At 49.6% G+C, this 11,824-nt stretch overlaps 1 protein-coding gene across 4 annotated transcripts in view; it reads right to left on the reverse strand.

Moving 5' to 3' along the window:
- Positions 1 to 359: 359 nt before the first annotated feature.
- The window catches only part of CTBP2 (C-terminal binding protein 2), a 146,691-nt gene continuing 135,226 nt past the window's right edge, over positions 360 to 11,824 (reverse strand). For all 4 annotated transcript variants that reach the window (XM_076339208.1, XM_076339206.1, XM_076339210.1 and 1 more), the window contains 7 exons: positions 11,529 to 11,673; positions 8,053 to 8,259; positions 6,076 to 6,290; positions 5,460 to 5,590; positions 4,491 to 4,618; positions 3,598 to 3,715; positions 360 to 1,887 (listed from right to left, as the gene is read on the reverse strand). In XM_076339208.1, the coding sequence (XP_076195323.1) occupies positions 1,707 to 1,887; positions 3,598 to 3,715; positions 4,491 to 4,618; positions 5,460 to 5,590; positions 6,076 to 6,290; positions 8,053 to 8,259; positions 11,529 to 11,673 (1,125 nt within the window). In that variant the 3' untranslated portion in view covers positions 360 to 1,706. The remainder of the gene's footprint in view (positions 1,888 to 3,597; positions 3,716 to 4,490; positions 4,619 to 5,459; positions 5,591 to 6,075; positions 6,291 to 8,052; positions 8,260 to 11,528; positions 11,674 to 11,824) is intronic.

Genomic DNA, 11,824 nt, shown 5'->3' on the forward strand with positions numbered 1-11,824 from the left:
GCAAGCGTTTCCCCAGCAGTGCAATTTTAAAACTGACCTGCACGCAGCAAGCTTGAACCGAGCTTCTACTGTGTTTCTCAAGCCTGTTGCAGGAAGCCAAGGACAGATCCTCAGCCGATGCCAGTCATGGCTCTCTTTAAGCGTCATCCTTCTGCTGACCCTGACAGAAGTGGGTCCCAGCTGCTGCTCAAGTGCCAGAAGTACCGAAGTCAGACTCGAGGAAAACTTACCTGCTCTCTGCTGTGAAACCATACTCTGTTTCGGAGGAGGGCACAGTGTGATCAGAGTTGCATTTCTGTATCTTGCTGTGCGTTCTCAATGTCTTTAACTTACAGCGTTAGTCAGATTGCAGCGAGAGCTCTTACCTTTCAGAAATTACAGAAATTTTATCACTTTTTATTGAAAACTGCACTGAACGCTAAATGTCCACCTTTACAATAAACAAATACAATAACGGTAACACACTAAAACAAAACATACTTCTGATAGCCATTGGTTTTTTTTTCTGTTTGGGACAGCTTAAGATTTTTTTTTTTTGTCACAGAAACAGGAATGTACCCATACAAAGGCTCAAAATAGGCCATCTTTAAAAACAAAGGCGATGATTCACAAAAGACTATGAATATAACATGTAACTAGTTGATACAAATCTAATAGGATTTGTTAAAATCAGTCACATCTAATAACACATTTTGAAGTGTTCTTGTATAAAATATCACGTGAAGAAAAGAAGACTTTTATCAATGTCTAAAAAAGTGGGTTTTGTTCATAGACAGTCTGACAAGTTACCATAAAAAGTGTTTCCTGAGACATAAGGAAATGCAACATTATTCTTGAACCCTTTCCAGCTCAAGACTTTTTCCACTTGATAAAATAGCTGCAGATTTAAAACTGAGAAAATATATTTGAGTACAAATAGTGTGTGAAACTTAATACTTTCTTCTTTTTTTCTTTCTTTTTTTTTTTTCTTGCATCATTGCAGGGCGTAGGTGAATGCACAGCTACTTTATTCAGTGTATTGGGCAGAGAAGAGACTGGCGGTTTGTTTTTTCATTAGCCGGGGAGGGCAGCGGCCGTTGCCAGGAGCCCTTTCTGCCCTCCCCATCCCACGGATCCCAGCTGGAATGGCTAGAACTTAAACCTGGCAGGAGAACTTCTGTTACGCGTCACTGGCCCTGTGAGACTGCAAAAAGGATTATTTTTTTTTTTTCCTTCCACTTCTAAGCCAGTACTGATGCCTCCCGTTAGAAGAGGTAACCAGATACAAGAGTAAGGAAAGGGCTGAAGCCACATAATGGTTTCCTCTTACATTTCTATGTTAACTCTGTACGGATTGCTTAATGCAATGGTTTGAAAACAGGTGCAGAAGCCCTGTCCTTCCCAAGGAATTGAGGGGGAAAAAAAAAAACCTATTTTTATTCATGTGATTGATGCACAGATGAAGGAAACTTAACACACAATAACAGAAGTTGATCATTAATGTATCACATCCTAGTTTTCAGCGCTTCAGTAAGCAGGTGACTTCTTCAGGGCTTCTCCCCAGTCTTGACTGCTATCACTTTGTCATTAACACTGGAACATCAATGATGCGTCTGTCCAAAATCAACATTACAAATTTCGTATCAAATTCTTTTTTTAGTTCATGTATAACTTCTTTTCTAATGTCTCTTGGTCCCAAGTTTATTGAATGATTTTTAAATTATCTGCTATTGCTCGTTGGGATGTTCCCTGTTGTCCCCGTGTTTTGTGGGCTGGTTAGGAGATGGCGCTTGGGAAGGATGTGCCACTGTGGGAAGATTGTGAGTAACAGGGATGCCTCCGGGAATGATGCCCTCCATAGCTGCTGGTATTCCTCCCGGTGCGACGCTGACCATCCCAGGTGGATACCTGGGAGAGGGGAGAGAGAGGGGCAGGTTTGTCATGTCAGAGCTCGCCACAGACAGCGCAAATGACCCAACCGCTGTTGCAGAGGCTATGGAGAAAACGAGCAGGAAAGAGATTCCACTTCTCTACTAGAGCCGAGTTCAGTTTTTCTTTTAAATTACATGGGATAGCTCAATGTTAAATGTTAAACCAATGCTGCTGTGTCTTGGGTAAGGGTTCTCCACTACGATACTGGGACTGCGTCTTGTTCTGTACCTTCTAACAGGTGGCTGAACCGTAAGGAAGCCTTTCTCTTTTGAAAAATTGGGTAAGGGATCATCTTGAATGCTCTCTGAAATGCCAACCGCTAGCATGCTGACTTAATTATCCCTGCGTGTGAATACCTTTGAACACCTATACCCCGTTCATAATTTTTCCCTCTATACCTATACCCCGTTCATAATTTTTCCCTCTACGGAAGGTGAGCTGCATCTTCCTCATGTAACCAGAGAGCACAGGTGAAAAATAGGGTTGGATCTGGTCCATCTTCCTTTCTAAGAGCAGGGTGAGTTATACGTATTCCAAGAACTGAGAATGAGGAGAAGAAATGAGAATGTCTTGAGCTGACCGCACAGAAGATGAGACGTGGGGGCAGCGAGGCCAAAACCCTCCATCTGTTGAACATGTGGGGATTGAGGGCCCCAACCACAAGCACCTCCCTGCTGCTGCCATCGCCTTAGGGAAAGGCAGAGGGGAAGCCAGGAGGGGAAGGGAGGCTTTACCTGCCCCTGAAGGTGGTGAGCTGACCTCAGCTGCCAGCTTACAGGGGCTGTGGCTCCCAAGGAGTTTAGCAAGGATGAAGCACCCTGCAGAGGTTAAGCTGGGAAGCCAAGGCTTGTCCCCAGGGTAATGGCATTGCCCATGTGCTTCAGAGCAGTCAGGAGCAGGACCGAGGGGGATGCTTTCACCAGGTTTGGGTTTTCAGTCTACATGTTCTGCTGGCCAAAGTGAGCTTTTGCTGCCTGTGACCTGCAGGCAGCTGCAAGCGTGCAGGGCCATGGCACAAGCATTGCTTGGGGCCTTGCCCTCTCAAGGGCTCTGCTGTGGGATGCACTCCCGCCCACCTCTGCCCTGTAACATGACCTGATTTTTGGCAATGCTGAAGGTTGCCCATGCTCCAGCTGAGTCCTCATGCCTAATGTCTCCTATCAGCATGCTTTGAGCTGTCCAAAGTGGAGCGATAAGTAACCCTAATCTCAGGGATTTAGGTGGAAATTAGGCCACCTGACTACAGACCTGTATTTGGAGTTTTTACCCTGGCTCATTAACCCCCAAGCTGGGCCAGGCTCACAGCCCAAGCAGTCAGTGAATGGACAGAAGCGCAGAGCAAAACTGCAATTGCTTCTTCAGTTTAGAGGTTACGTCCTGCTTGTTTAGGGGTCTGTGGGTCCTGGCACTTACGGAGATGCCACGCAAGTGACTGCTGGCCCACCAGAATGAAGGCTTCATAAATGGGAGGCTTTATAAACCCATGGTTAAATCAAGCAGCGTTAGTAATCCCAGTGATGTAAGTACTAGTCCCCAAGGAGGGGGACTGCACAGTCACCGGCTGAGCCAATGTAGAAGTTGTTGCTTGGGCTTTTATGCTCACTTCACAGCTGGAACCCCAAACCCTACCTCTGCAGGGGAACTGGCTGCCGCGGCGGGCTGCGATGGGCCTCTTCTCTGGCTTACCTGTACGTGGCACCATTGAGCTCTGGATGAATTGCTTGCTGATCTATTACTGACCACGGAGCTGTTGTGACAAAGAATTCCTTATTCACGCAGTTTCTTAGGCTTTCTGGGATGCGCCCTGGAGTTGGTAATAAAGGTAAGTATGTGTCAGGCGAGTCCTAGCTTTATCACCCTCTACTAATAAGCTGCAATTTTTCCATTTCCCTATATTTGTTAGTATAAAGGTGGTGGTGGGAGGCACAGAAATCTTGTTTCAGGAGGACGTTTTGGCTGTCCTGAGGTGCAGGGTTGGAGACCAGTTTCCTACCCTGAGTCCCAACTCTCTGCTTTAGAAAAGCTGTTCCCTTGAGCATGCTGATTTCAAAGCAGGCGCTAGCCAGACATGAAGCTATGCCATCCAGGTTAACAAGGGAGGCAATTTTTAGGACAAGAGAACCACTCATTTGCTGGAGTATCATGCCCATCATCTTGGAGCAAGCTCAGTTACCACAAGAGTTAGACACAGGTGCCTTCACTGCTTTGGGATTTGGTTTTGGCATGCAGTTGGCTATTGTCTGCACCATCTTTTGGGTTAGCACCATTAAAAGGGGCAGCAATTATTGCTTCACTGTCCTCTTCTTCCTGGTCATGGACACTAGTCTTTGCCATGCTGCACAAGTGCCCCATTGATTTAAAAAAAAAAAAAACAACAAACAACAAAACCCACAAAAAACCCCCACCCAAGCACAAACATGCCCACATGACAGAAAAGTAAAGTTTGGTTTCTCAGCTCTTTTGCTAGGAAGAAAATCGGTGTTAGACCTTTCCCAGTCTCCTGCTCTGTCTCTACCCCTCCTGGCTCACATTCCAGGTGCACACGTGAGCTAACCCCAGCTTCCCGCAGGGCTGGGTACCTGTGATAGCACGCCGTATTTCAGTAGCAGCAGCTTCTCTCATCTCTAGTGACGCCTGCTCACTGTACCAAGCGGTGTGCGGAGTACAGATTAAATTAGGAGCATCTTTCAGAGGGCCTTGAGCAAAACTGGGAGCCAGGAGAAAAAAAAGAAAGATTAATCAATGTTTAAAAAGAGAATAAAGTATGTTACAAATGGCAAAAGGCTTGTGGCCTGCCCTCTGCGTATGCATGCCTCGGCCCCCAGCCCCTTGCCTGTGGCACCTGGGCTAGAAAGAGCCCAACAGCATCCTGCCAGCCTGAAATGGCCACGGAAACATGGGGGAGGAAGCACGGGTCCAGTGCAGGGCACAAACTGAAAATGCACCAAAAAAAGAGCCAACAGGGCTGAAAAACCAATCTACTGGGTGGTTGTTCATAATGTTCCCACAGGAATAAACGCCTGGGGGTGTCTCTGCAGCAGCGTGGGGCTGCAGGGACAGGCTGCGGGTCACCCAGCACAAGGTGGGAGGGGGTGGATGTGGGGGTTCCTCCTTTGTAGGAGCACACTCTTTTTTTAAAAATTGTTTCTGAAAGCACAAGCAACCTACTAGTACTACTCCCATCCCCAATCTGTGGTGAGAGGAGCTGCACTCCCACTTATAACCAACCCCTTCCCAGCTAGCAGCAGCAGCCTGCGGTCAAAAATGCCCAACACTCAACACAGTAAATTTGTTCTCTTGGACTAGCGAGCATTTTTTTTTTTTTAAAAACACAGGCTGATTGCTTGTTCTAAGCTCCCAATGTCCCTTCAAACACCTGTAACCCTGGTGCCACCCCATGCCCGATGGATGCTGCAAGGTGCCGGGCCTTTTCTCAAACCAGCAGGGCTGTCCCCAGTGCTGGCATTGTATGACAAAGCGTGTGGGTGTTGTGTAGCCCCTGGCCACACCGCTACAAACAGCAACCCAAGAAAAAGCCAGAGCTTTACCTAAACGGTTCAGACTCGTGCACGTCAAGCGCAGCCCCTCGTATCCGTCCCTCCTTCAGGGCTTGAGTTAAGGCCTTCTCGTCCACCAGCCCCCCGCGCGCCGTGTTCACCAGGAACGCTCCCTGCCTCATCTGGCAGCGGCCGGGGAGAGAGAGATGAGAGTGAGCTCGGTGCAGTGACCCGGTCCTACCCTGTCCTGACGCAGCAGCAGGCACCCCAGAGTGCCTCCGGCTGGGACTGCACCTTGCTTTTCATGCTGAGCAGCTGCGTGCTCCTGCCCCAGAGCAATCCCCATCTCAGTCAGTGCATGTGGGTTTTCTATGGAAAGCCCAGCTCTGGCTGGTATCAGCAAACAAAACCCTCTCCCGCTGTCACCTCCACACCACGGGCGTAGGGCTTGCTTACCTGGTAGCATACTACCCCCCCAGGTAAACACCATGAGGAGACAGATGGGCTGTTGGGTGCAACCAGCTATTTCAGAGGTAGCCTGTAGGCACTAAGGCACTGGCTCGCTGTGGCCATGACTGTAGAGGGACCCACGGCCAGCACCGACGCTTGGGGTTTGCCCACTGAAGAGCAGAGCACTCTCCTCGGTCGTGTGCGTGAGGCAAATTACCTGCTTAATCGTGAAGTCGTTGATAAGGTGGTGGTTATGTTCGTTAAGGTTACAGTGCAATGAGACACAGTCGCTCTGATAGAGCAGGTCCTGGAGCGTGTAGACCCGCTGGACTCCCAGGGACCTCTCTATCCCGTCCTGCAGGTATGGGTCATAAAATATCACGTTGAAGCCGAACGCCTTGGCTCGGACCGCAACCGCCTGTGCAGTGCGACCTGTGTGCGAAGGAAAGAGAGGGGTTAATTTAACTGATTCCTACCGGCCTGGCTCCAGCAGCTGAGCCACCCTGTGGCCTGACACCCCCCCCACCGCCTGGCCTGGGGACTGCCGCAGGGGTCCCCTGGGACCTCCTGGGCTCCCAGGACAGCCCCTGAAGGGATGCTGGCTGGAGGGCAAACCCAGGCCACCTTGCACAGGGAGGGCTGTGCTTGGCTCTAGCAAATGCAAGATGCTTGTGTTAAGATTTTTTAAACAAACGAACAAAATGAAGAGTGAGGTCATTAGGCACCTGCCGGCTCACAGCCATTTGAACACGTGGCACCATCTACAGCCATGTAGGTCTGGTGGGGAAGGCCCAACGTGCGGCTCAGCCCCACCAATGTGCAGCTCTGGACATTGCAGAGAAACAATCCTCTGTGGCGCTGTGTCTACCAAGAAAAGCCGAAAAAGGAAAGAAAAAAGCACCGCCTTTTTTAGGCAACTTGTTTGTGATAGGTTTTTCAGCCTCTTGCTGTACGACTGGTTAATTGGGCATGACGAAGACAACTGTCGTGGCTTGGAAGCAAAGGACTACTACAGCCGCTGTGCTGGCTGTAGTATGGGATGTCTGTGGCATTGCTGGAGACCCCCCCGCCCGTCCCCGCCATGGGCTGTGCAGGCTCCGTGTGCCCTGTGTGCCAAGCCTCAATTATTTATTTATCTGTTAATTTTTTCAGCTAGCAGCAGTGCAGCAGCCCAGCATGTGCCTGGTTAGTGGTACACAGCAACGTTCCCCTGTGCATGCACATATGTGATGCCGTTCTGGTGCACCAGAGATGCATGGTTGACCGGGGGGACATCAGCTGGGTGGCTGCATGGACATCCAGCTGCGAGCACACAGTCGGGCATGCACTGCTGCCCTCACCCTGGCCCTGCCAGGCAGACCCGGGCTCACCCGTATCTCCTGCTCTAACCTCACCCATCCGCCTTGCCTCAGTTTCCCCATGTAAACATGTTTCTATGCCAGCTTTTTGCACTAACTAGCCTAGGGCTTTGCAAAACAACAGCATGAGGCAAGTGGGGAAAATGGCTGCTGCACAGAAAGCAAGTGGAAATACTGCTGCAACATTTGTGGTCTGGCTCCGAGCCACCCTCCAGCAGACAGACATGCTCTGTAAACCAGCACCTCGCCAAATCTCCTCTGCTCGCGTTTCTGCCACTTTGCTTGTGTCCAGCCACCGTGTGCCGCGTGAGCTTCTGCTGCCTGAACGCACCTCCTGAACCATCTTGTGATGGCTGGACTTTGCTCCCAAAAGGGGTATCCAAAAGGGTTGTCGGCAGAGGTGCTGATGCTACCTCTGATGCTGAAACTCTCTATAGCTACAGATGAACTGAAGACAAACTTTGTTTTACACAGCCCTGCCACTGCGCCGGGCAGAATGGCTCAGAAAGAGCTGGGTTGGTGTAGCTGTGGCTCAGGGACACGTTTTTTTTGGGAGAGGACAGCAGCACTACCAGGTATGGTCCCTCCTGGGGCACTGCCAGGTTTCACCAGCACTCCTCCAAGGGCTCAGCCAAGGCTCACAAAATACAGCTCCTTCCCTGAAAAATCGGTGTAAGATTCACACTGATCAACTGTGGTGGTTCTGGGTTTGAAAATGCTCATTTTAGGTCCTTCCTAGGGCAGTGAAGTGGCGCTGAGTCTTCCTCAAAGGCTGAACATGGGGCTGGCAGCGCTCCATGCACCATTCGCAGGCTGCCTGCCCTTTGCCAACGTACCGAAGCCAATGAGGCCAAGCGTCTCCCCCCTGATGCGGGCGGCACCGGAGGCCACCTCCCGGATCTGCTCCACGCTCTGCACCCGCGTGCCTTCCCGCAGCGCCTGGTAGAGCCAGGTGTTTCGCCGGTAGAGGTTGAGGACGTGGCAGACGGTGGAGTCGGCCGTCTCCTCCACGGCAGCCGAGGGGATGTTGCAGACGGCGATCCCTGCAGAGGCAACACCACAAAGCACAACCGTGGCTCAGGGGGGAGCAGCTCCAGCTGCTCGCCCCACCTCTCCCTGCCCCCCAGCAAAGCAGAGGGGCTCCTGGCCCTTCACCCTCACATCTCCCACCCAGCCCATCATTTGTTAAGCATTTGGAGTAATGTTTTCCCAGGATGTGCACGGTTTACGTACAGCAGCCTGAAATCTCTGCAAAAAGCTCATTACCGTGACCAGTAATGCTCAGGGGTCCCCTACACCTCGGCATCTCTCTGGAGTAAGGACAAGTGCAGATTTCAAGTACAAGAGCTACGCAGGAGTAACTCCAGCAGCAAAGGTTTGTTTTGCAATAGAAAGGCTTATTCTCGTTTAGTTTAATCTACCTTAAAAGTGACTTAAATCGCACTGGCAGAAGTCACTCCTCCCCAGTAAGACTGTTCAACCATTAAATTATTTAGGGGCCAATAATTTGGTGCATTCGAGCAGGATGGTAAACCAGATCAGCGTGGCAGGGCCAGCTTCTCCTTCCACCACCAAGTGCCAGAACAGTCGATTCAAAACACCCCTTGGCAAGCCTCCACGCCACAAACACCCACCCACACTCCTGCAGGAGGAACCGATCGCTCCTGCCACAAAATTTGGAGGCTTTCCCAAAATTTGGGAAGGGCAGGGGGCACGGCTGCGCCGGAGCAGCTCTTCTACCCCGGCACCACCACTGCTGCACACCCCTGCCTGCCCCGCTGCGGGTCTCAGCAACAGACCTTTTGTTCCTTTGCCACAAAAGGTTCATTTTAAACCACTGTGTCCCTGCTTGGAGCTGCAAGTATTAAGTTCACAGAAAATGCCTCCCCAGTCATTGCCCTGTCCGGGCTCTGGCTCAGTAACACATGTAAGGGTGTACTTCATTTCATGTCTATTCAGCAGAGCAGTTAAGCACATGCTTATATCCTACCGGATTCAATGTGATTTAAACACACGTTTAAAGATGGATGTGTATTTAAGTGCTTTACTGGACTGGGGCCTTTGAGTAGAAACCATGAAGAAGTAGGAGATAAAGACAGAATAAGATATTCAGAAAATCCCCTTCCACTGTGAGGGGCACTGATTAAAAATTGAAAATCTGTTTCCCATCCCCCTGCCAATCTCCCTGCTCACAGGAACCTGTTTTTCTGTTTTTAAAACTTTTTCCCACCCTGTGGCTGTTTGAAAGACCTACAGAAACTGGGAGACAACTGACTGACCCTACAGAGAGAAAAAACCCAACACCAACCAACCCCTGAAAACACTGTCCACCTCCTCTCCCTTTCAGGGACACGATGCTCTGGTCCCCGCAAGCTCCTAAAGCTGATGCTGTCTCATTTTACATTCCCCATCTCTTCCACAGAGGGAACTTCTGATTTACCTCGGGGACTTGGGTGCAGCCCAGAAACCACGCTGACCGCCTGCCCAAGCCCTTAATGAAAGGGAAGGGAGGGTTTTCCAAGAAGACCACACATTTAAGTATCAGGCAACTGCTCCTGCACATTTGTAGGCAGAGGCCATGGTTGCTCACAGGGGAAGAGAAGAGACAAGAAGGCTGGAGGACAACGGGCAGCTCCGGCAGTGCTCCTCATCGGCCTGCAGCTCCGCCGAGAGTCCCCATCACCAACCCATCACCAAGCCAGCACTTGTCCCTTTTCTGATGGACCGCTTGCTTATAGAGCTGGATGAAACCGGGCTGCCTTTCCCACGAGCTTCTTACGCTGTTATTTATTGTCGTGTCCCCAGGAGCAGGAGCTGCTGGCACTGGGGTTTAAATACCCGGCAGATGGTTCAACACCAGTATCTTGTTCTGGTGGTGTCTTCTAGTGGGTCAAAACTGGTCCAGCCAGCCTGGCCAGCCCGGCCAGCAAGGCACAGGCAGCTGACACCGCATGGCCAGGCACCGTCTTTAGACACTGGTCATTTATTGACTGCACAGTTTAAAAACTACCTTATGGAAAGCAATACCAATTAAACTTTACGCTACATTTGTGGGTAGTCATTACATTTTCTACTTGAAACCACATCATTTGGCCACCCAATTTGCCAAGTATAAAAAGAAGGATTATACTGCAGCATCCCATTACTTTATTCGTTATATTTTTCCTTTCTTGATGTTCAAAGCCTCAGAACATTGTTATAATGGATAATAACAATAAGAGTTAAAAACATGAAGAAACCATTACGTTGAGAAGACACTGCTCTCCTCTGGAAAAAAATAATTCACTATATTGAGAATTGCTTTCTTAGGAATGACTATTTGAAACTCTCTTATCGCAATTATCCTTGTAAAATGGCTCACGTGAAATGGCTGTTATTCTTCACTTCCCCAGAGATAACCTTTAATACAAGATATCCTAAACACTGTTGTAGGACTGCTTGATAGACTGAACCTCGGGATCAGATGATCAAAAATGGTTGTAACTCAGCTGCTAAAATCACGGATACAATTAAGCTCTCCCAGTTGTGCAGATTGCCAAAGGTCTCTGTGACCATCCAAACCAGTATGGAAATCGGGTGGCCCCAGCACCACCTGACAGCCATGCAACGCAGCCTACACATGCCCCCCGAACCCAGGCATGCAGAAAAATCCCATAGCTGGACATAGGGGCTCCTTTCTGAAAATGTGGCCCTCTGTATTTTGGCAGTCCACATAACATGACCCTACAGTAAATCTCTTTTTCAAGTTCCTGAGGCACCTTTGATGAGATGGCAAAGGAGGCAGCAACAACCCAATGCACAATTCCTGCCCCACTGTCCAACACGTCGCCTTCCCAGCGGTGTAGGCATGACTCCGAGAACCAGATCAGATCAAGAGACTGATCTTGCTTAACAAAATATAATAAAACACCCTTCCTCCAATTTTCCTAAAGCTAGATCAACTCTCCTGGGCCAGAAAAAGAACAGCCATACCAATATCCGTCAGTACAAGGGGGCACCTGGAACTCGGGACAGTGTGGGAACAAGGGGCTCGGATGGGGCAGTTTTAACATAGTATGAGCCTAAAAGCTGCCTTCTAAAACTGCACCATTTTGTTTACTTCATGGTCAAGTTTTCTTGTCATAATATTATCTACATGCAAAAAATGTAAACTGCATCTGTAATTTTAAGGGTTGAATCATCCCCCTTTGGGGTGTCCTGCCTGCAACTCCACTTTGCCAGCATGCTCCCCTGGGAAGCAGCAGGTACTTCTGCTGATTTTAAAGACTCGGAGGGATGTAGGAGGGAATTGGGGTGCAGAGCTGAGACCTACCAAGCTCCCCCGCAGCTTTGATGTCAATGTTGTCGTAGCCACTGCCTATTCGAACAATGACCCGTAAGGCCTTGAACTTCTCTAGATCTTCTCGAGTCAGTGTGATGGTGTGGTACATCATCGCCCCAACAGCTTCATTTAATACCTGGAACAGAACAGAGATGTCAGGAGCCACCAGGACACCTGGAGGGGACGCCTGCAGCTCATGAATCAGGAATATTACACAGTAAATTGCACATTTTTACCGCTGACCTATTGTCTGACCCAGGCACGGTGCAAGCCGACACTTCCAGGTG

This window comes from Aptenodytes patagonicus, chromosome 5 (assembly GCF_965638725.1).
Source record: "Aptenodytes patagonicus chromosome 5, bAptPat1.pri.cur, whole genome shotgun sequence".
In the NCBI taxonomy this organism is placed as follows: Eukaryota; Metazoa; Chordata; class Aves; order Sphenisciformes; family Spheniscidae; genus Aptenodytes; species Aptenodytes patagonicus.